The sequence below is a fragment of the Triplophysa rosa genome, linkage group LG8 (assembly GCF_024868665.1).
Source record: "Triplophysa rosa linkage group LG8, Trosa_1v2, whole genome shotgun sequence".
Lineage (NCBI taxonomy): Eukaryota > Metazoa > Chordata > Actinopteri > Cypriniformes > Nemacheilidae > Triplophysa > Triplophysa rosa.
The window spans coordinates 15,523,802-15,542,808 of NC_079897.1; the positions used below are offsets into that span (position 1 = coordinate 15,523,802).

The 19,007-nt window shown below is 36.2% G+C and overlaps 3 protein-coding genes across 3 annotated transcripts; 2 read left to right on the forward strand and 1 right to left on the reverse strand.

Annotated features, from left to right (window-relative positions):
- The first annotated feature begins 1,214 nt into the window (after window positions 1–1,214).
- On the forward strand, window positions 1,215–12,713 carry kel (Kell metallo-endopeptidase (Kell blood group)). Its single transcript, XM_057341114.1, has 18 exons — window positions 1,215–1,387; window positions 3,305–3,488; window positions 3,568–3,876; window positions 4,123–4,247; window positions 4,366–4,527; window positions 5,600–5,671; window positions 5,974–6,162; window positions 6,448–6,608; window positions 6,718–6,835; window positions 6,942–7,037; window positions 7,156–7,254; window positions 7,334–7,411; window positions 7,544–7,647; window positions 8,666–8,755; window positions 11,463–11,530; window positions 11,630–11,790; window positions 11,887–11,976; window positions 12,076–12,713. Exons 1-18 carry the CDS (start codon window positions 1,352–1,354, stop codon window positions 12,238–12,240), a joined length of 2,307 nt encoding a protein of 768 aa, XP_057197097.1. The 5' UTR covers window positions 1,215–1,351; the 3' UTR covers window positions 12,241–12,713.
- A 313-nt stretch (window positions 12,714–13,026) lies between these two features.
- emg1 (EMG1 N1-specific pseudouridine methyltransferase) lies at window positions 13,027–16,481 on the forward strand. Its single transcript, XM_057340391.1, has 5 exons — window positions 13,027–13,186; window positions 13,311–13,412; window positions 15,337–15,478; window positions 15,799–16,007; window positions 16,096–16,481. The coding sequence occupies exons 1-5, from the start codon at window positions 13,037–13,039 to the stop codon at window positions 16,207–16,209; spliced, it is 717 nt and encodes a 238-aa protein (XP_057196374.1). The 5' UTR covers window positions 13,027–13,036; the 3' UTR covers window positions 16,210–16,481.
- Window positions 16,482–17,001: 520 nt separating this feature from the next.
- gtf3c6 (general transcription factor IIIC, polypeptide 6, alpha) lies at window positions 17,002–18,977 on the reverse strand. Its single transcript, XM_057340095.1, has one exon. The coding sequence runs from the start codon at window positions 18,878–18,880 to the stop codon at window positions 18,308–18,310; it is 573 nt and encodes a 190-aa protein (XP_057196078.1). The 5' UTR covers window positions 18,881–18,977; the 3' UTR covers window positions 17,002–18,307.
- Window positions 18,978–19,007: the final 30 nt, after the last annotated feature.

Consider the following 19,007-nt stretch of genomic DNA (forward strand, 5'->3'; position numbering starts at 1 on the left):
GCTCCCGTTTAAAGTTATGCTTTACAACTTATTACATACTCTCTTTCTCTCATGCATTTTAGATTTGTTGGCCAAAAAGGAGAAAATGCAAGATAAAAAAAGTGTAGATGAATTGATTTATAGCATTATTTGTTAATTTAAAAAACATTAAATAGATACTGTAATAATATACTCACTGTGATTTTGTTTGATTAAGAGAAACGTGAAATGAGATCTGATATGACAGTTCTTAAGTTGGGACATTATTATGCCTTCAAAAAGGTAAATGGGTTGACAATTCAATTTGACTTGATAGCTTTGAACAAGATATAATAAAATATGCATTTAATTTAATACAACTGTATTTTTAATAATACATTTAGTTTATTATGCATAATGCATGTTAGTTTGCAGAATTATGATAACATGATTGACATTTTAAAATGAAGGTTTCTAATTTCTGGAATAGTTTGCTTTAAATGGGAATAAACATGACAACATAAAATGAATACAGAATTTCAACATTGAGTGTTTTTGGAACTCTGTGTGTATGTGTTTACGTCTTGTGTCATGTGATAGCTCCACAACATGTTCGTTCCCACGCAATGTGTGACGTTCTGCTTTGTGGTTTTGGTCTTATCAGTCCAGACCAGCCTCACACACCACTGATAGTCAAGAGTGCCGACGTGTGTGTGTAAAAATGTCCTACAGAAAGTATATGTGTAAAAATGAACCATGGCACCACATATACGTATTTAAGTGTACATGCCGCTTGCAGAATCTACATAATGTTAATGATAAAAAAAGAGGTTTCATAAAAACGGCATTTTGTTTTTATTTAGTACTGCCATGAATAAGCTATTTCACATAGGCTAACAGACATTTAAATATATATCACCTTAAAACACAGAATAACCACTCAATTTACAAAAATATCCCGGTTCAAAGGTGTCATAGCCTACACTTGTTACTTATGTTTTGTGATAGGTATCTCTTCTTCGTCCCGAGCTATTAAACTGTCCATTGGTCTTCACAAAAATACTCAATTTTAAATCCGAGTGGCATACGCCAAATGCATGATTCTAGAGCAAAACATCTACCTGCACCCTATGAATGTAAATGAATGCAGGTGAGGAGAAAGCATCCAGAATGGCCCAGATTACATATGTGTTAAAGAAAGCCAAGTCATTTGAGTTTTATCAGTCAGTCAAAGAGTGCACAGAATGTGTGATGAGGTCAGATAGACGCTGCATGACTAGTGGCTGACGAAAGACGAGATAGAAAGAGAGACGCTCTGACGATAAACACAAGCTTCGCTAGAAGACCAATATGTGGGAAGCAGTCAAACCAAACGGTGATTAAAGAAATGTAGATGAACAAGATGATTGAAATCCGAATTTTTCAACAGGTGAGGCTTTTTTTAGACTTTTGGTGTTTTTATTGTTTGGAAAGCAAGATGCATGGGAGAATTGGGATTGGGATCAGAAAATGCTACTGGTCAGATTGGAACACCGGTCTCCTGAATAAGCACCATGTAGCTACTTGTGTAATTGAGATTGCTTTTCATGTTATTTGTGATTTATAGTTTTTGATGGGTGGGTGGTGTGATGGGCAGATTTCAGCAAAATTGGCCCAGTCTTTGTTTTATGGAGCTTGATGTGTTTTGTGTGAGAAAAGCAGAACTGCATAACTCAGATTAAATCATTGGCCTTTTACAGTCATCACATTATTTGTGCTATATTTGTTTCCCGCACATTTGTAATGTGTTCACACTGCTGCACTTTATATTATTTCTAGTTTATTTCAGGACATCCTGTCTTGCACATGTTAGGTGTGATGGGTGTGAATGTAGTGGTTAGAAAATGACCGACGTGTTCTTCATATTATGGAGCTCTGTGTGTTGTGCAATTTTACGATTGGATAAATCCTGCATAACTCACAGACTTTGTGACGGATTACATTGGCAGTCAAACATTCAACCACAATGTGGTCATCTGGACAACATTAATAAATTTGTTTTTTTTTCAAATGAAACTACAAGACTACCATCCAAGAAGCAAACTAGGCCCAGTGTCTACAGAATGATTCCCAAACAGTAGCTGACAGATGCAGAAGCTGGCCTCTGGTTACCATAGCAACCCATAGCAAATCTTAACGATGAGACTTTAGTACAACGCAATGGAATGTAGGGAGTTACTTCGGAATAGAAAATGAATCCTTTCTATCCGAATCTTTATTCACTTCGAAGGGGAACTGTATCCAATTTTGCCCAATAGTTTTGTGTTGTTTGGTGTTATGTTAATCCATACTTGAATGTTATAAAATGAGTAAAATTGCTCGGTTAAATCAGATCACATGTAGACCATGTTCGGTATCTATTTAGAGTTGCATTTTTAATTTCCTGAATGTTGATGTTCCAAGAGATGGAATGGAAGTCAATTGGAGCCAGTGTTGTTCGGTTACCAACATTCTTCAAAGTATCTTCTTTTGTGTTCTGCAGGAGAAAGAAAGTCAAGCTGCAATGACAAAAGGATGAGTAAATGAAGAAACAAATTTGGGGGGGGGGGTGAATTATCCCTATAAGCACTGTTAGGCCCGGTTTCACAGACACAGTTTAAAACTATGCCTTAGTTGAATTAAGATATTTATGTCGCTTTTTTATTTTTTACTTGTACATATTTACATACATACATAGCTTTACTCTCTATATCTTTATCTTATGTTTATTGTATTGTATTTCTTAATTGTTTATACCCATAGGCCCTTATTTAAATCATTGTGTACTGTATTCTATTGTGTTATGGTCTCTGTGTACTGTTGTTGCTGTTTCTGTGTTCTGGATGCTCTTGTCACCAAATCAAATTCCTTGTATGTGCAAACATACTTGGCAATAAAGCTCTTTCTCATTCTGATTCTGATTTATGAAAATGCCTTAGAAGAATACATTACTGGTGAGCATCTTGAGACAAAACAATGGCACTGATATATTTTAAGATATTTCTGGGCAAGTTATATTGAGTTAAGACAGGTCACACATTCCTTTTAGTCTGAGCCTTAAACCCTGTCTGTGAAACCGGTCCTAAATCCCTTTTCTTTCAAGTGTGTTAGAACTGCTCATTTTCAAATATCGCAATGAATCAATTCTTCATTCTTTCTCGTATCTTTCTCTGCTATTGCAATATTGGAATGTTTGGTAGATGTTGTATTAAAATGAACAATTCACAAATGAACAAGTGTTTACGTAGGGTGTAGGACATTGGCGTGTTTTAAACATTGTTTGTGACTCTTTACCCAACCCTGAACCTTAATCTCTATATATCCTCAGGAAATGGTCACGATGCCAGAAGAACGGCCTCAATCCGATGAATCAAATCCAGTGGTCTGCAACAAGAACCGCAAGCTTATATTGGCTCTCTTTGCCTTTTCTCTCTTCGCAATTACGTTAGGGTTGGCATTCTATGCTCACCAACAGAAGATGGGAGATCCCTGGATTTTACTTTTGAAATCAGGTACAAATGATGAAAACATTCCTGTATAGTGCCGATGTGATAGACACTGTTTGTAATTTGAATGCATGTTTTATCACAGCTGCTCCACCTTGTCTTTCTCCTGCCTGTCTGAAAGCATCTGAACGTTTTTCTGTTACCATGGATCCCTTTTCTCGCCCCTGTGATTACTTTCTGTCGGCCTGCGGATCTTCATCCCACAGAGGGAGGCAGAGAGGTAAGGGGATTGTCATTGAGGGCAATGGAGGACAAGACAAGAAAAGAGATGTGGGGAGTGAAGACCGGGTGAAGATGAGAGGAAAGACAGATGTCCAAGAAAAACATGATGGACTGCTGGACAAGTTTCCAGACAGACAGACAGCTTTGCTCAAAGCCATCAAAGAAATGCTAGGTTAGTGAAATTACAATATATTTTCTTCATTCATAACCAGTATTAACAGACTCATAAACATCTTTCTTTCTTTTTCCCACTCTCTCTCTCTGTTCTTTGAACCTAATACTTGCCAAGTCAACATTAAAAAAAAAAAGTACTTATAAAACACAACAATTTTTGTGTTAGTTATGGTATATTCTAAAATATTACGTCATTCACCTCATAATTTTTGACATTGGTTCTTCATGATCCCCATGTGGACAGACAGACCTGATGAGGGTGCCATGAGTACAGCGGAACAGAAGGCAAAGAAATTCTTCAAGGCCTGCATGGAGTCAGAATCTCCAGAGAAAGCGGGTTCAGAGCCGTTCCTCACTCTACTCAAGCAGGTACATTTGAAAAAGTCTACATTTCACTGTGATTTATTGTTCTTCTAATGTCGTCTGGCCTGTGCTCTCTCTCTCTCTCTCTCTCTCTCTCTCTCTCTCTCTCTCTCTGTCTATGTAGATGGGTGGCTGGGCAGTATCAGGTGAATGGATAAAGACTTTAGATTTTAACAGCACTCTGGCCCTGCTCATGAGCCAGTACTCCACATTTCCTTTCTTCAGCGTGTATGTGGGGCCAAACGCTGATGATGGTCAAACTAATTCCAATCAACCTTACATACAGGTGAGCACTGCATAATAATAGAATGTTATCAGTTAGTAGCACTTAGGGATCGTGTGAAAAGGACTTGATGGACACAAAAAACAACTTAAACTTTTCAACTTAAAAACGTTTTATTACTCCCCTGTACACAAGATAAGTCATCAGTATTTTGGTCCATGTTGCAGAAAGAGTATCAACTTAGTCTCAGATGTTTCCCTTAAAAGTGCTAAGGAGAAATAAAAATAGAAACAAGTGAGACATTTGTTCAAATAAATGAAGAGTACGGAGGTGTAAAATGAATGTAAATTGTATAAAATAATCTGGATTTGGGTACATTTGATGAGAAACATTTGAGTTCATATTGAGAGCTTCAATAACTTTGACTTTTAATTGCGGCAAATATGAGTTCGGTTAATGACATGTGTTGAGATTCTTCGGTGAGACTTCTGTCCTTTTTCTCAGGAGAAACATCTGAGACACAGATGACACTTACGCAAAAGTTTCCAATTGCTCTCTGTTTAACCTCATTGATGTTAGAGAAACAATTGAGATATTAAAGGACCAGTTTGTGTTTTTTGGAGGATCTTTTGACAGAAATGCAATATAATATACATAACTATGTCTTCAGAGGTATACAGTATATAAAGACCTTACAAATAAGGAAGCGTCATGTTTTTGTTACCTTAGAATGAGCTATTTCTATACCGCGGGTACCCTTACATGGAATTCACCATGTTGTTTCTACAGTAGCCCTAAACGGACAAACTGCTCTACAGAGCGCATTTCATAAATACGTTATCTTCTTCGGCAAAGAAGCGAAAATGTGATGACATCTTAGTGCAATTCGCAAACTTACCGCTAGATGCCGCTAAAATCTCCACATTGCTCTTTTAAGAGATCTCGTCTGTGATTTTCCTTTTAACTATTTTTTTACAACTCATGTGAATAACCTCAAAATTAATGCATATGGACTAAAAGACCCAAAATCTCCATTTTGATTTCCTTGAGTCTTTAAAGGACAGCTTTGCTTATTTTTGAAATTGTTTGTTTATTGTCTGTGTGGTGGTTAAGAAATATGTTCATGTTTTCATAGATTGATGAGCCACATTTTCAATTCCCTATTGACTGGAATAGCAAGACACAGAAATCCAAAGCCAGTTCTCAGGTAGGTGTGTTTATGTTTGGTTCTGCAAACCTCTCTCTTTAGCATTATAGCACCAGATCATTATATGAGTGTCAGGCTACACTTTTAAAATAAAAGTGCAAAAAGGGCTCTTTGCAGCAATGCAGAACCTTGGTTCCCTTAAGAATCTTTCATTTGTGATGCATTTCTTTTTTCTTTTGATAGTCTATAGATTTTTTTTTTTGCAACCGAAATAAAGTATAGTGTCTAATTTTGTGATTCCTTTATTAAAATAAAGGGTTCTTTGGCAACATGTCTTTTATTGTTTCTGTTTTTTGCCTCAGTATTTGCGGCCATTCTTTTCATCCTGCAGTCAGTATTTGGTTCTTTTGGGCGTTCCTTCCAGCAGAACCACACAGCATTGTGGTCTTTTCATGTCTCTATCTACAACTCTTGCTTTGGCCACGTCTCCTCTTCCTTACCGCCTCAGTCAGCGGTTACTCTATCACACAATTACTATTCAAGAACTACAGGTCTGTGCTTCCGTGTATAAAGCAGATTTTGTACTATACAGTATGCTCTTTATTAAATAATGCACTGAATTAAAACAGTTCACGCAAACTTTAAATTCTGACATTATTTTCTCAAACCAGTAAGATGTTCAGCAGACGAAAAGAACGTTGTAGGGGTTTGGCACAACATGTGTACATTAAAAAATTGAATGAATTCTTAAAAAAGTAAATTTATGGAGTGTTTTTATATAATCATTTATAATTGCTAGTACTGTCTGCTCATTGGTTGCTCTCTGTCCCTCACAGATCCTGGCTCCAGCCATTGATTGGCTAGCTTGCCTAAAAGCCTCATTTCAGCCTCTTCCTATCAGCCAATCAGATGTTGTTTTAGTACACAATCTCCCGTACCTTATCCACATGTCACAGACAATAAGCCAATGGAAAATTCAGCATGATATTATGGGAACGTAAGTCATAACAGACACATTTCGTAACATATGAAGACTGGAAGAACAGCTTGGCAGTGTGCTTATGTGTTTGTTTTTTCCATGTGTGCATCTGTGTAAAAATGTGCAGTGATCCTCTTCATACATACATGATGTTTAGCCTATTGCAAACACTCATACCTGCGCTGGACTCAAGATTTACGAAAACAATGAAAAACTTTTCCATTGCAACTGGAGATGCACAGGAGGTGCGTCAGCAAGGAATGAATTACCCACAATGCCTATTGGTATAAATAAAATGTAAATGTTGACTACATTTTAGATTTTATTCAGTTTTACTGTCTGCAATTGTAGGATGTACCACGCTGGTGGAAGTGTGTCCAGCAGACAGAGCAAGGGTTTGAAACACTACTGAGTCATCTGATCAGAGAAAGACATGCACAGAAAGAGGTACATTCATTGATAAAGCAAAAAATAGATTTATGATGAATACACATAAAGGTAATCAAGTATTGGCATATGAAACATGAAGTTCAATGAACTATTGAATAGTTTTTCTCTCTGCCAGGCTGAAGAATTGATACATGATATTTACTCATCCCTCAAGATGAAACTGGCAGATCTTGCCTGGAGGGACGAGAAATCCCCTGGTTTCATTTTTGACAAGGTGAAATGTGAATCAAATACCAAATGTGTAAATGAATCTGTGTATGGATTGTGTTTGCATAATCTTGTATCTTTTTCAGATTAAATCTTTTACTCCAAGACTCTCCACAGAAACAAATGCCCCCAATCATGCAGATCTTAACCAACTCTATGCAGAGGTACATTCTGATTTGTTTATGAAAGAATGAATCAATGAACACTTAATGGGGTGAATTGAGTACATTTATGAACCTTTTCCTGATGCTCAGTGGGTTAGGGTTCAACTGTTTTCTCTGCTTGTCTGTACTCAGGTGCTTGTGAGTGAGGAGGATTATTTCTCCAACTACCTTCAGGTGCTGTTGCTGGAACAGAAGCGCAGAAGCAGGCTACTCTCACATGCCACACAAGCTGAAGGGTTTGTGCTCTCATATTGCAAGCAATGAAATGTATGTTCTTTTACAAAATGTTGGGTTGAGGCACTAAAATGATTAATAAAAATGACTAAAAACTAAACTAAACTAAAAATGAAATAAGCATAAATGAAACCTACTGAATATAACAATATTAAAAAATAATAGATAAATTAATTAATAACATGAAAAAAAGCACATAATAAAAAAATAACCAATTTAAATACTACACACTAAAATAAAACTAAAATAAATATTTTGTCACAATGTAAAACATTTGTTAGATTTTTTAAAGTATTTTATATTTACATTTAATACAAAAATATGTTTATACATTTATACATACATACTGTAGTTTGTTTGTATATAAGTCATTTGCAGAACATATTATTTTACTATTATTATTTTATATTTATTTTAGTAATTCGTTTTTATTGTTTAATCAAAAATATATATTTAAAATAATTTCACAATATACTTCACATTCATAAAGAGCAATTACTGGGACTTGTGGGCTCATATCTTTATATTTTTCATATACTTTTATTGTGTTATCACTGATCTCTGACCTCTGTCTTAGTTTGTCTATCACTTCATTCCTCTCTGGCAATTAACTTTAAATTGAAAACTAAAAATAAAAAAATAAAAGCTAATTCAAAATATAAATAACACTAAAATAAAACTAAAATAACTATTTTGTCACAATGTAAAACATTTGTTAGATTTTTCAAGTATTTTATATTTACATTTAATACGAAAATATGATTATACATTTATACATACATACTGTAGTTTTTTTATAAATAAGTCATTTGCAGAACATATTGTTTTACTATTATTATTTTATATTTATTTTAGTAATTAGTTTTTATTTTTTAATCTTATTTTTTTAAATAATTTCACAATATACTTCATAATCATAAAGAGCAATTACTGGGACTCATGGGCTCATATCTTTATATTTTTCATACAGTATACTTTTATTGTGTTATCACTGATCTCTGACCTCTGTCTTTCCTCCAGTTTGTCCATCACGCCATTCCTCTCTGGCAATGACATCATCGTCCCTGTTGGAATGTTTGTGTTACCTTTCTTCCATTTCTCACATCCCAGGTACCTTATATCTACATAACATAGGTATAGGCGCCAGTTTAAACATTTTGATGTACAGGCATTTTTGCACAATGTGTATAATAGTGATTTACGAGCAGTTCCATTTACCTGATGTGGTTGTAGCCTGTGATTATTTTAAATCTACCTTTTTGGAAATTTGTGATAAACATGCTCCTTTCCGTAGATTTTGGGTGAGTGGAAAAAATTATCCGTGGTTCAATGAATCAATCTCAAACCTCATTAGGCAAAGAAATAAGGCCTGGTCCACAGCAAAGAAATGCTGTGGATGATTGGTTTTATTATAGATTATTACGGAATAAATGTTCAAAATTAATAAAAAGCTATTATAAAGCTAGTATTATTTTATAGATTATTACGGAATAAATGTACAAAATTAATAAAAAGCTATTATAAAGCTAGTATTATTTTAATCAGATTAATGATAATAGGAACGACCCATCAAAATTTGGGAAATTATCAAAATCGATTAGGCTCGATTAAACCCTCTGGTTTTCCAATTTTTTAAAAAGTGAATAAGAGACTTATTACTGACAAGGCCGATTTTGCTATAGACATCTTACTTCTGTCAACTCGACTCCAGTAATTTTTTAGGTACTGATGGTCAGGGAATGGATGAATTGATACATTTGAATAAATCTGATTTATTTTCCTTCACCCCTATATTACCCACTCAAATTCATAAATTATTATCAGCGTTAGAATGTAAGAAATCTTCTGAGTCAGATCAAATTGACCCTGTCTTTTAAAAAAATTATGCAGATTTTATTGCTGAACCTATTGCGTCGATTTTTAATTTGAGGTTATCAATGAATATTATTCCGTTATCCCGGAAATTGGCTATGGTCATGCCTTTATTAAAATGAGGTGATTCCTCCGATTTGAATAACTATTGTCCTAACTCCAGACTATCAGTTTTAGCAAAAGTATTTGAATCTTTAGTTAATGATCAAAGGAAAGATTACTACGGGTTTTAGACCTGGCCACAGTACCCTAACAGCTGTTACATTAGTTACCACACTGCAAAAAATGACTTTCTTACGAAGTCTTTTTTTCTTGTTTTCCAGTAAAAATGTCTAAACATTCTTGAATCAAGAAGCATTTTTCTTGATGAGCAAACTGAGAAAGAAAATAAGTTTTGCTTGTTTTAAGCACAAATTCACTGAAATTTCTTTTTTTTTTTTTCTTTTTTTTTTTTTTACCAAAAATAAGACTTATTTTCTTAGGTCATTTTGCTCATCAAGAAAATGCTTCTTGATTCAAGAATTTGTAGACATTTTTACTGGAAAACAAGAAAAAAAGACTAAGTAAGAAAGTCATTTTTTGCAGTGCAATGATTTAATTTCTGCTCTGGATAAGAGACAGCATTGTGCCGCTTTATTCGTTGACCTGACTAAAGCGTTTGACTTGGTGGATCATTCCCTATTGTTACAAAGGCTTCGTGATATAGGACTTAGTAATATGGCCTTGAGTTGGTTTAAAAATGATTTGTTGGATAGAACCCAATGCGTTTCTGTAGATAGCTACACATCATAATGTTAAGAAGGGTGTTCCACAAGGATCTTTATTGGCTCCACTTCTTTTCTCAATTTTTATAAATGATTTAAGCAAGGGAATAGCTTCGGCAAAGTTGCATTGCTACGCTGACGACACAATTATTTATTCAGCAGCTTTCTCGTTAGCTCAAACTATTGAAATCCTTCAGGATTCTTTTAATATTTTACAGCATAATTTATCAAAATTGAAATTGGTTTTAAATGTAAACAAAACTAAGTATATCATTTTCACTCCTACTATTTCTACATCTGATGGTTTGCATATCGAAAGAGTACCAGCCTATAAATATCTAGGATTATGGTTTGACGAAAAGATGACTTTTGATGCTCATATACAGTAGATTAGCAAATTATACAGAGTTACCCATTCTAGATTATGGTGATATTATCTGCATACATCCTTATATTTATTTAAAAAGTTGGATGGTATTGATCGTGCTATGTTGCGATTTATTTCAAATACCAGCTCACGTGCTCACCATTGTTTGCTATACAACAGTGTAGGATGGTCGTCTTTATATAGAAGAAGGAAAGATCACATGTTGTTGTAAAAGCGTTAACTGGCATACTCACAAATTATATTACTAATCTTTTATGTTTGCGTCGACGTAACTATTCAACCAGATCATCTGGAATACAATTAGTAATACCAGCGATACATTCAGTGCACAGGAAATCAGCTTTCTCTCATAAGCTCCTTGGTTGTGGAATGAATTTCAAACAACTGTTCAATTAGATACTATTCCTTCATTGAATATTTAAAAAAATATGCTGCAGTGTACTATGAGTGAACCTTGCTGTTGTTTTAATTCATCTGATATGCATTTAATTTTGTTCTGTGTATGGTATGTATTATTTTTGTGATTTTGTTGTGAAATCTTTTAAAGGTCATCTTGGCCAGGACTCCCTGGAAGAATAGATTTCTTTTGATATCGATGGGACTTTCCTGGGAAAATAAAGGATAAATAAAAAAATAAATGCAGATTCATTTACACTCAATCCACTCTGAATCAGAACTGAAAATATTAAACCCTATGTAAATAGGAAAATGTTAATAATATTAAAAATATTATGCACTTTTGTGTACAAAAGTTTAACTTGCTAATTTAATTTTCCACCCTTATATTTTTCAGGGCATTGAATTATGGGACATTGGGATTTCTGGTGGCTAAAGATTTTCTCCACCTTCTGTTACCTGATAGTAAGTCAGTGTGGCTCTAATGGCGGCATACAAGTTTTAATGTGTGTATTTTTGTAAACAAGTGTTTTTATACCTAACCTTGGAATTTCTCACCACAAGTTCACAAACAGGCTAAGAATCCTGAGTTGGAGAGCGCTTGTGTGTGGTCTCATTATCTGCGTGTGACAGAGGGTCTGGGTCGGGTTGATGCTTTCTCTCTTTCCCCCTCTAAACAACAGGAGGTGTGGGTACAATACTCCGCTCTGGAAGTGGCACTAAATGTAAGTTAACTTGCTGCTGAACAACAATCTTTTTTTATATTCAAGAATGATCTGTTCATGACTATATATTTATACTGTTATTTGTTCCTCTTTTAGGCTTATAAGATGAGTTTCACAAGGTGTCCAGCAGATTCATCTCTGTCTGGCCTCTCATACATTCACCTGTTCCTCTCATCCTTTACAAAGGTACCAAGAACATGTCAGCGAGAAACACATAAATATTCAAGCATGAGCGATAAACAATGAGCATGTGTACTAAGCAGCTGTTTTATTCAAATGTCACAGGTAAGCTGTGATGCAGACTCCTACCGTGAGTTCATGCCCTTTGAACCTTCTTTCCTGGTGTCAGTCCTGTGTTCAAACTCACGATTCTGCCCAAAACCGCTGACCTGCCTGAATAAATATCAGAGTTATCCTCCTGAGGTGTGTCTGAGTCAAACAACACACTGAATCTGGCAGGAACACATTCCTCGTGAGTCCTGTAGAATCGACAAGCTGGACTATTGAACCATTGGAGCTGCTCACTGTTTCCTGAATGAAGTTGAAGAGACTAAAAATGGATAAAGTCATTCCAGATTCATAAGCTTTTGCCAGGAATGTTTAAACCACTTTTTTATTGTAATAAGTTGTGTATGTGATAAAACTGTTAAAAGCTGCTTGGTGGATATGATCTCATTTTTATATTTAACATTTTTGTATATTATAAACCTGTGTATAGGTAAATCCATTTTTGTAAATGGATTTACCTGTGCTTACTGTGGTTAAACTATGATTACGTTTGAAGAACTATGGTATGTTTGATTTACCATAAGGTAGGAGAACAGTCCACCTGAATATAGGATTGTATTTGTTATTTATTGACGATGAAAGTAAATACAGTTTGAAGTTGATATGACTCTGAATGTATCAAATAAATAAATGAACACACGAAAGAAGCATTTTCTTTTTATTATAACAATTTACAAATATTTTTTGTTTTAATAGCATTTAGCAAGAAAGGAACAGGAAATCAAACCTTAACATTTAAAAATGTATTAAAATAGTTAAAGGTGCGTGTAGTAGTAGGTAATGTACAGTAACTACTGTAGTTTTAGAAAAAAAAAACATACATCATTACAGAATATAGCTATAAAAGTGATAAAGCGTATTATCAAATATATTATACTTACGGGGGACTCTTAATTTCAATGTAAAGCGAGGACGTCATCAGTGACGCACAATTGATGCGTTGCAGTTCTGTGTCAACATGGCTGCACGCGCTGGAGATAAGCGTGGTCTGGAGCATTTAGACGAATATGAACCAAAACCAGTAAAACAGCAACGAAGTTTGCACGATAAAATGACTGAAAAGCGGCTTGTTGTTGTTTTAGAAGGAGCGACGCTTGAAACAGTCAAGGTAAAAGTCTAGGAAGAGTAAACACACAAACTTTGCATATAAACCAAACAGTCCATAGAATACGAATAAATTAATTTGTCATATAAAACCGTTTTGTTTTCAACTTGAGCGTATTTCTATGCAGGTTGGAAAAACATTCGAGTTGCTGAATTGTGATCAGCATAAGAGTATGATAATAAAGAATGGCAGAGACCCCGGAAAGATTCGCCCTGATATCACACATCAGGTAAAGCTTTTACCAATCATCTGTGATAGACTTGTGCATATGTGTAGATTGTTATGACTTTGTGGTTTTAGTTTATAATTACATATGTCAAATACAGTCGTGGACAAAAGTTTTGAGAATGACACAAATATTAATTTTCACCAAGTCTACTGCTTCAGTTATTTTTATATGTTTTTGTCAGATGTTACTATGGTATACTGAAGTATAATTACAAGCATTTCATAAGTGTCAAAGGCTTTTATTGACATTTACATTAAGTTTACGCAAAGACTCAATATTTGCAGTGTTGACCCTTTTTTTCCCAAGACCTCTGCAATTCGCCAGGGCATGCTGTAGGTTTTTGTTTGTCCACCCGCCTCTTGAGGATTCACCACAAGTTCTCAATGGGGTCAAGGTCTGGGGAGTTTCCTGGCCTTGGACCCAAAATGTTGATGTTTCGGTCCCAGTGCCACTTAGTCATTACTTTTGCCTTATGGCAAGGTGCTCCATCATTCTGGAAAAGGCATTGTTCGTCACCAAACTGTTCTTGGAGATGGTTGGGAGAACAGTGTTTCCCCTAGGTTTACGGCTTGGGGGGGCTGCGGTCTCTATATTTTTTTGCAGCGGAGGTCCGGACAATACTTTTTTAATAAATAATGTTAAATCAATCAATCTAATGTTTTATCAGGCCATTTACTTTATATTCTGATAACCACAGTCTGTATGAAACATAGAAGGTCTGGTAACTGAGAGAATGTGTTGTAGGCTCTGGTGCTGAAGCGAAGTCCCAGTGGTCTATTTTAATATTTAAAAAAACTACTGACAACAAACTGTAACGACTGAAATGAATATATCATGAGCAGGAGTACTTACAAAGTTACTAACAGCCTTTCCATGCCATTCATACTAGAACTGATTCTAAATATTCTTTCCAATTAAAACATGATTCACAATGAAATGCTCTTAACATGCTGATTATTTATGCTATTAATGCTATATGTAGATACAAGACGTTATGGTTTATAAACCTATATAGCAAACAGTAAACTGACTGACGGCTAAAAATACTTTATTACTGATGCATTTTCGTTTACTTAAGCGTTACAGAAAAAGTGTCCATTTATTTACCTGCTTTTGGTGTCTGCAGGTCTTTATGTTTGGCGGGAGAAGCAGCGCTCACGGAGCGGAAAGGGTTCAAATGAAGCGCGTTTGGCGCTAAATAAAGATATTAGAGGATATAGCAGCAAAATATAATCAATATAAATGTCCCTGAGTGCGCGTGATGTGTACATCTCAGTTATGTACACGCGCTGCTCAATTTAAACCACAGAAATAGTCTGATTTTTTTTAATGGTTCATTATGGCTTGCGGTCTGGATGGAACGAAGGATTAGCAGGGTGAAAACCTGTCATCCGGTGGTAACTGGACTGTTGCTTGTCAGGGGCAGGGCATGCGTATTTTCCCTTTTGTGCGCAGCAATGATGACTGCACGACACGTGTTTCCATGCAGGTATGGTTAACGGAGGAAGAATAATGATTTCCAGCACCACCCTCCTTTTAAAGCTTCCAGTCTTGTTATTCTAATTCAATCAGCAGTGATCTCCAGCCTTGTCCTCGTCAACACTCTCACCTGTGTTAACCAGAGAATCACTGACCTGATGTCAGCTGGTCTTTTTGTGGCAGGGTTGAAATGGAATGTACATGTTTTTTTTGGACTAAGTTCATTTTCATGTCAAAGAGGTACTTCACAATAAAATTCAATTTATCTGATCACTCTCGCAATTCGCCATCATAAAAACTTAGGCAGCAGACTTTGTGAAAATGAATATTTGTGTAATTCTCTAAACTTTTGGCCACGGCTGTACATGCACACACACAAATTGGTGCCCTGTGTCTTGAATGGTTTTATATCTCTGGCTGCTTGTGTATGCTTGCTTTCTTACAGTGCTTGTTGATGCTTCTGGACAGTCCTTTGAATAGAGCAGGACTGCTACAGGTGTACATTCACACAGAGAAGAATGTTTTGATCGAAATCAACCCACAGACAAGAATTCCTCGCACGTTTCCACGGTTCTGTGGACTCATGGGTAAATTATTTTGTCCATTTTATGGGGCGCCTCTACTTTTTAATGTTGTAATGTCGTAATTTCTCCAATAGGTGTCACTGCAGTTCTGTCCCCTGTTCTTTCTTCTTCTGTGTAATAAATAAAACGCGTTCAGTCGCAACATTTAAAAGAATTCTATGTAGGAAATTCTTACAGTGCAGAGTCTTGAGAGTCTGTAAGAATTGTTATGTACGGAAGTAACATCTTTGTACCCTTATTATATGCATTCTCTTTTGTAAGTCGCTTTGGATAAAAGTGTCTGCTAAATGTATACATATACATGTATTATTTCACTCTTGCAGTCCAGCTCCTGCACAAGCTGAGTGTGAGAGCAGCAGATGGTCCACAGCGTTTGTTAAGACTGATTAAAAATCCAGTATCGGACCACCTGCCACCTGGATGTCCCAGATATGCTTCATCATTCAAAGCAGGAGATGCTGTGTGTCCCAGAACTATTGTCCCTAACGACGGACCAGCTGCTGTTGTCATTGGAGCATTTGCACATGGAACAGTGAGTGTCCTATCTTCTGGAGTATCAGACCCGATTATACTACTACAAGTCCAACCACAGAATTTTAAACATAATTTTCTTTTCACAGGTGAATGTTGACTACACAGAAAAGACAGTGTCCATAAGTAACTATCCATTGTCTGCGGCACTAACATGTGCCAAAATGTGTTCTGCGTTTGAGGAGGTCTGGGGAGTGTTATGATGAAACGAAACTGTTAGGAACAGTCATTTTTCTGTCAGGCCTTTGGACTGAAGGTGTGCTTGCATATGCATTTTGATCCATCTGTACAAAAAATATTTTCAGATTTCACAACAGAATAACATGTCTTATGTGTTACCATTTTCATTTGTACTGAACCAAACAACAGAATGTTATATTTACTTTTGTATTTTTTACAAATTAATACATTTAAGGTTATAAGGTTTTCTGTTTGGTGTGTACAAACTCTTTCTTGTGCCAATAAACTTATATCATCTACAAAATTGCAAGCAAGACTATTATTTTTCCAGGTCATTTAAGAAGCTAAAAACAAAAGAAATCTGTAATGCTTGACCATTCTGTAATATAAAATTTGACAAACTGGCCATCTTTAATAATTTATTACAAAAATATCCTTATTTCTTTTTCACTGTGAGCACAGATTCGTTCTTTGAAAGACATGTCTGTCTGCCTTTTTCTATTGCCAAATGGTGATCCTTCACATTCTAAAGGGCTGAAGACATACAGTATAACAAGCCTGCTCAAATGAGAAGCTCCCAGTGTGTTCAGAATTTGAGGGAACTTTTTGGAGTTGGCAGTATCCGTATTTTGGCCTAGCATGAGTTTGTAGGTTTTTTCTCTGGACTCCTAAAATTCAGAATTGGGTTGGGTATCGTTTGCCTTTTATTAATTCCGCTTATTGTTTCCCAGCTTCTATTCCAAAGTTTCAACTTGTATGGTGTAGCCTGCTTATGGTCTGTTTTGCAAAAAAATATATTTATGAACACCATTTTGTAAAGTGTGTAAAAAATATGGTACATTTTCACAAAGGCTCTTTATTGAGATGTCAGCAGGTCACACATTTTCTGAAAATGTGCACACAGGAATTGACATTTTAATTTAATATACAACAATAACCTTTCGGATTCCAATTCCAGAATTGGAATTGATTTTCGATTCCCAAACCAGGCCCAGGCTGCTGCAGGATAAAATGAAAAACACAGATTACAGGATACCAGGGGTGTATTCCAGAAAGCTGGTTATGTGTATATCTGAGGGTGCAATGCCCCCTTTTGCCCCCTCGTGGCGCATGGGCCTGTCCCAAACCCTACTTGCAGCTATACCAGGGGTGTATTCCAGAAAGCAGGGTTAATTTACCGTCAGCTAAACAATATGAACAATATGCCATGGTAATCCCATTGGGGGGGTCACCTAATAAAGCCTTGGAAACCTGCCAGCCTGGCAATCGAACTTGCAACCTTTGACGTTTTAAATCTGTCTCTCTGACCATTAGGCCACAAATATCTTTGACCCAATGCATCAAATATTGCCTAATAAGTGAACAAGAGTAATGATATGCAATCCTCGGGAGTTAAAATACCTCACTATTAACATCCTTTAACTGTTGGAAATTGTAAAATGTGTATATTTATCCAGTGATATTTGGAGATGTTTAAATAAACCTAATTCAAAGTATATACAATATTTAATATAAATAGCCTACATAAAGTTTAACAATAACATATTACATTATTTTATTTAAAGATTATTTAATTTTAAAAGGTTAAATAATAAAGTTAATAAAAAATTAGTTGTGAATGCTAAATTGCGATGGGTGAGACTGGAACTGTAATTGTAATATTGCTGTAAAATTATAATATATTATACGTAATCTGTGCTTCCACGCCCACTTGCCGCTCATCAAAAACGCACACATGCGCAGACAACCCCTAAAGCTTAGTAACATTTCCTTCAAATGAAGTAACCCTGGAACATAACCTGCTCCGGAGCAGGTTATCTTCAGAGAGTAAGTTGCTATGGTTACTTACAAACCCTGAAAGTTATCTCCGTTTTTATAACCGAAAGTTGGGTTATCCGCTAACCCTTAAATTTACCCGAGTATGTCACATAACCAGCTTTCTGGAATACACCCCTGGTATCCTGTAATCTGTGTTTTTCATATTTTAACAAAAATAAAAAGTGATATATGACAAATATATTGTATTTATTGGGTCTTAGATGCTTCTGTGTGAACAACATTATTGTATTTACACAATGCCGAATGTACATGATCAAAAGTCGAACAGTGTTTGACTTCTCGTTAAGAGCCGCCGTACTCTTCTTCTTCTGCTGATGCCAGTGCAGCGCTAACATTGGCTGTTGTGTCAATCGTCTCCTCCGCCTCACTCTCGTCCATCTCAGCCGGAGATTCATCGCCACTCATCTCTGGATCCTCGCAGTCTTTAGTCTCGTCAAGCAGTGATTTCTCCGTCTCCGTCCGATCCAGGTAGTGACACATTGCGCTCTGTCGTCCGTACGACTGTTCATCATTGAGAGCAAGCACCTCTATGTGGTTAGACGCCGGCTCGTCCTCTTTCCTCTCTGACAGAAACGTCCTCTGCAGCACCAGTTTCTTCATCGTGTGACATTTGTATTTCAGTACCGGATTCGAGCCCGCACCGCCCCCATTCTCTTCTTCAAAAACCACGCATGTTCCCATGGCGTCCTCGTATTCTCCGGCGAACAGATAGCGTCCCACCTGCAACATGGGCTGCTCGCTGTCGATGTCCACGATCTTACACGTGCCCTGACGACTGGACAGAAGATCAGAGCTGATCATTCCTGACAGCTCCGCCACGACTAACTGCTCCTCTTCCTCCCATTCGTCCTCCATGACAACACTCGACGAAGAAGCGTTTGTTTATCTTTTCAAGTGAAGTCTCATGCGACAACTTCAAAAGTATCGAATGGCTGCGTAAAATTATGTGCGACGGAAGTCGCGTCAAACGCAGCTTCCGGAA

Excerpts from the sequence above, each read along its gene's own strand:
- emg1 (XM_057340391.1), top strand. The coding sequence starts at position 13,037 with ATGGCTGCACGCGCTGGAGATAAGCGTGGTCTGGAGCATTTAGACGAA. Across the intron at positions 13,413-15,336 it reads GCCCTGATATCACACATCAG|TGCTTGTTGATGCTTCTGGA; the intron begins GTAAAGCTTTTA and ends GCTTTCTTACAG. Across the intron at positions 15,479-15,798 it reads ACGGTTCTGTGGACTCATGG|TCCAGCTCCTGCACAAGCTG; the intron begins GTAAATTATTTT and ends TCACTCTTGCAG.
- kel (XM_057341114.1), top strand. The coding sequence starts at position 1,352 with ATGAACAAGATGATTGAAATCCGAATTTTTCAACAG. Across the intron at positions 4,248-4,365 it reads TCCTCACTCTACTCAAGCAG|ATGGGTGGCTGGGCAGTATC; the intron begins GTACATTTGAAA and ends CTGTCTATGTAG. Across the intron at positions 7,648-8,665 it reads CATGCCACACAAGCTGAAGG|TTTGTCCATCACGCCATTCC; the intron begins GTTTGTGCTCTC and ends TCTTTCCTCCAG.
- gtf3c6 (XM_057340095.1), bottom strand. The coding sequence starts at position 18,880 with ATGGAGGACGAATGGGAGGAAGAGGAGCAGTTAGTCGTGGCGGAGCTG.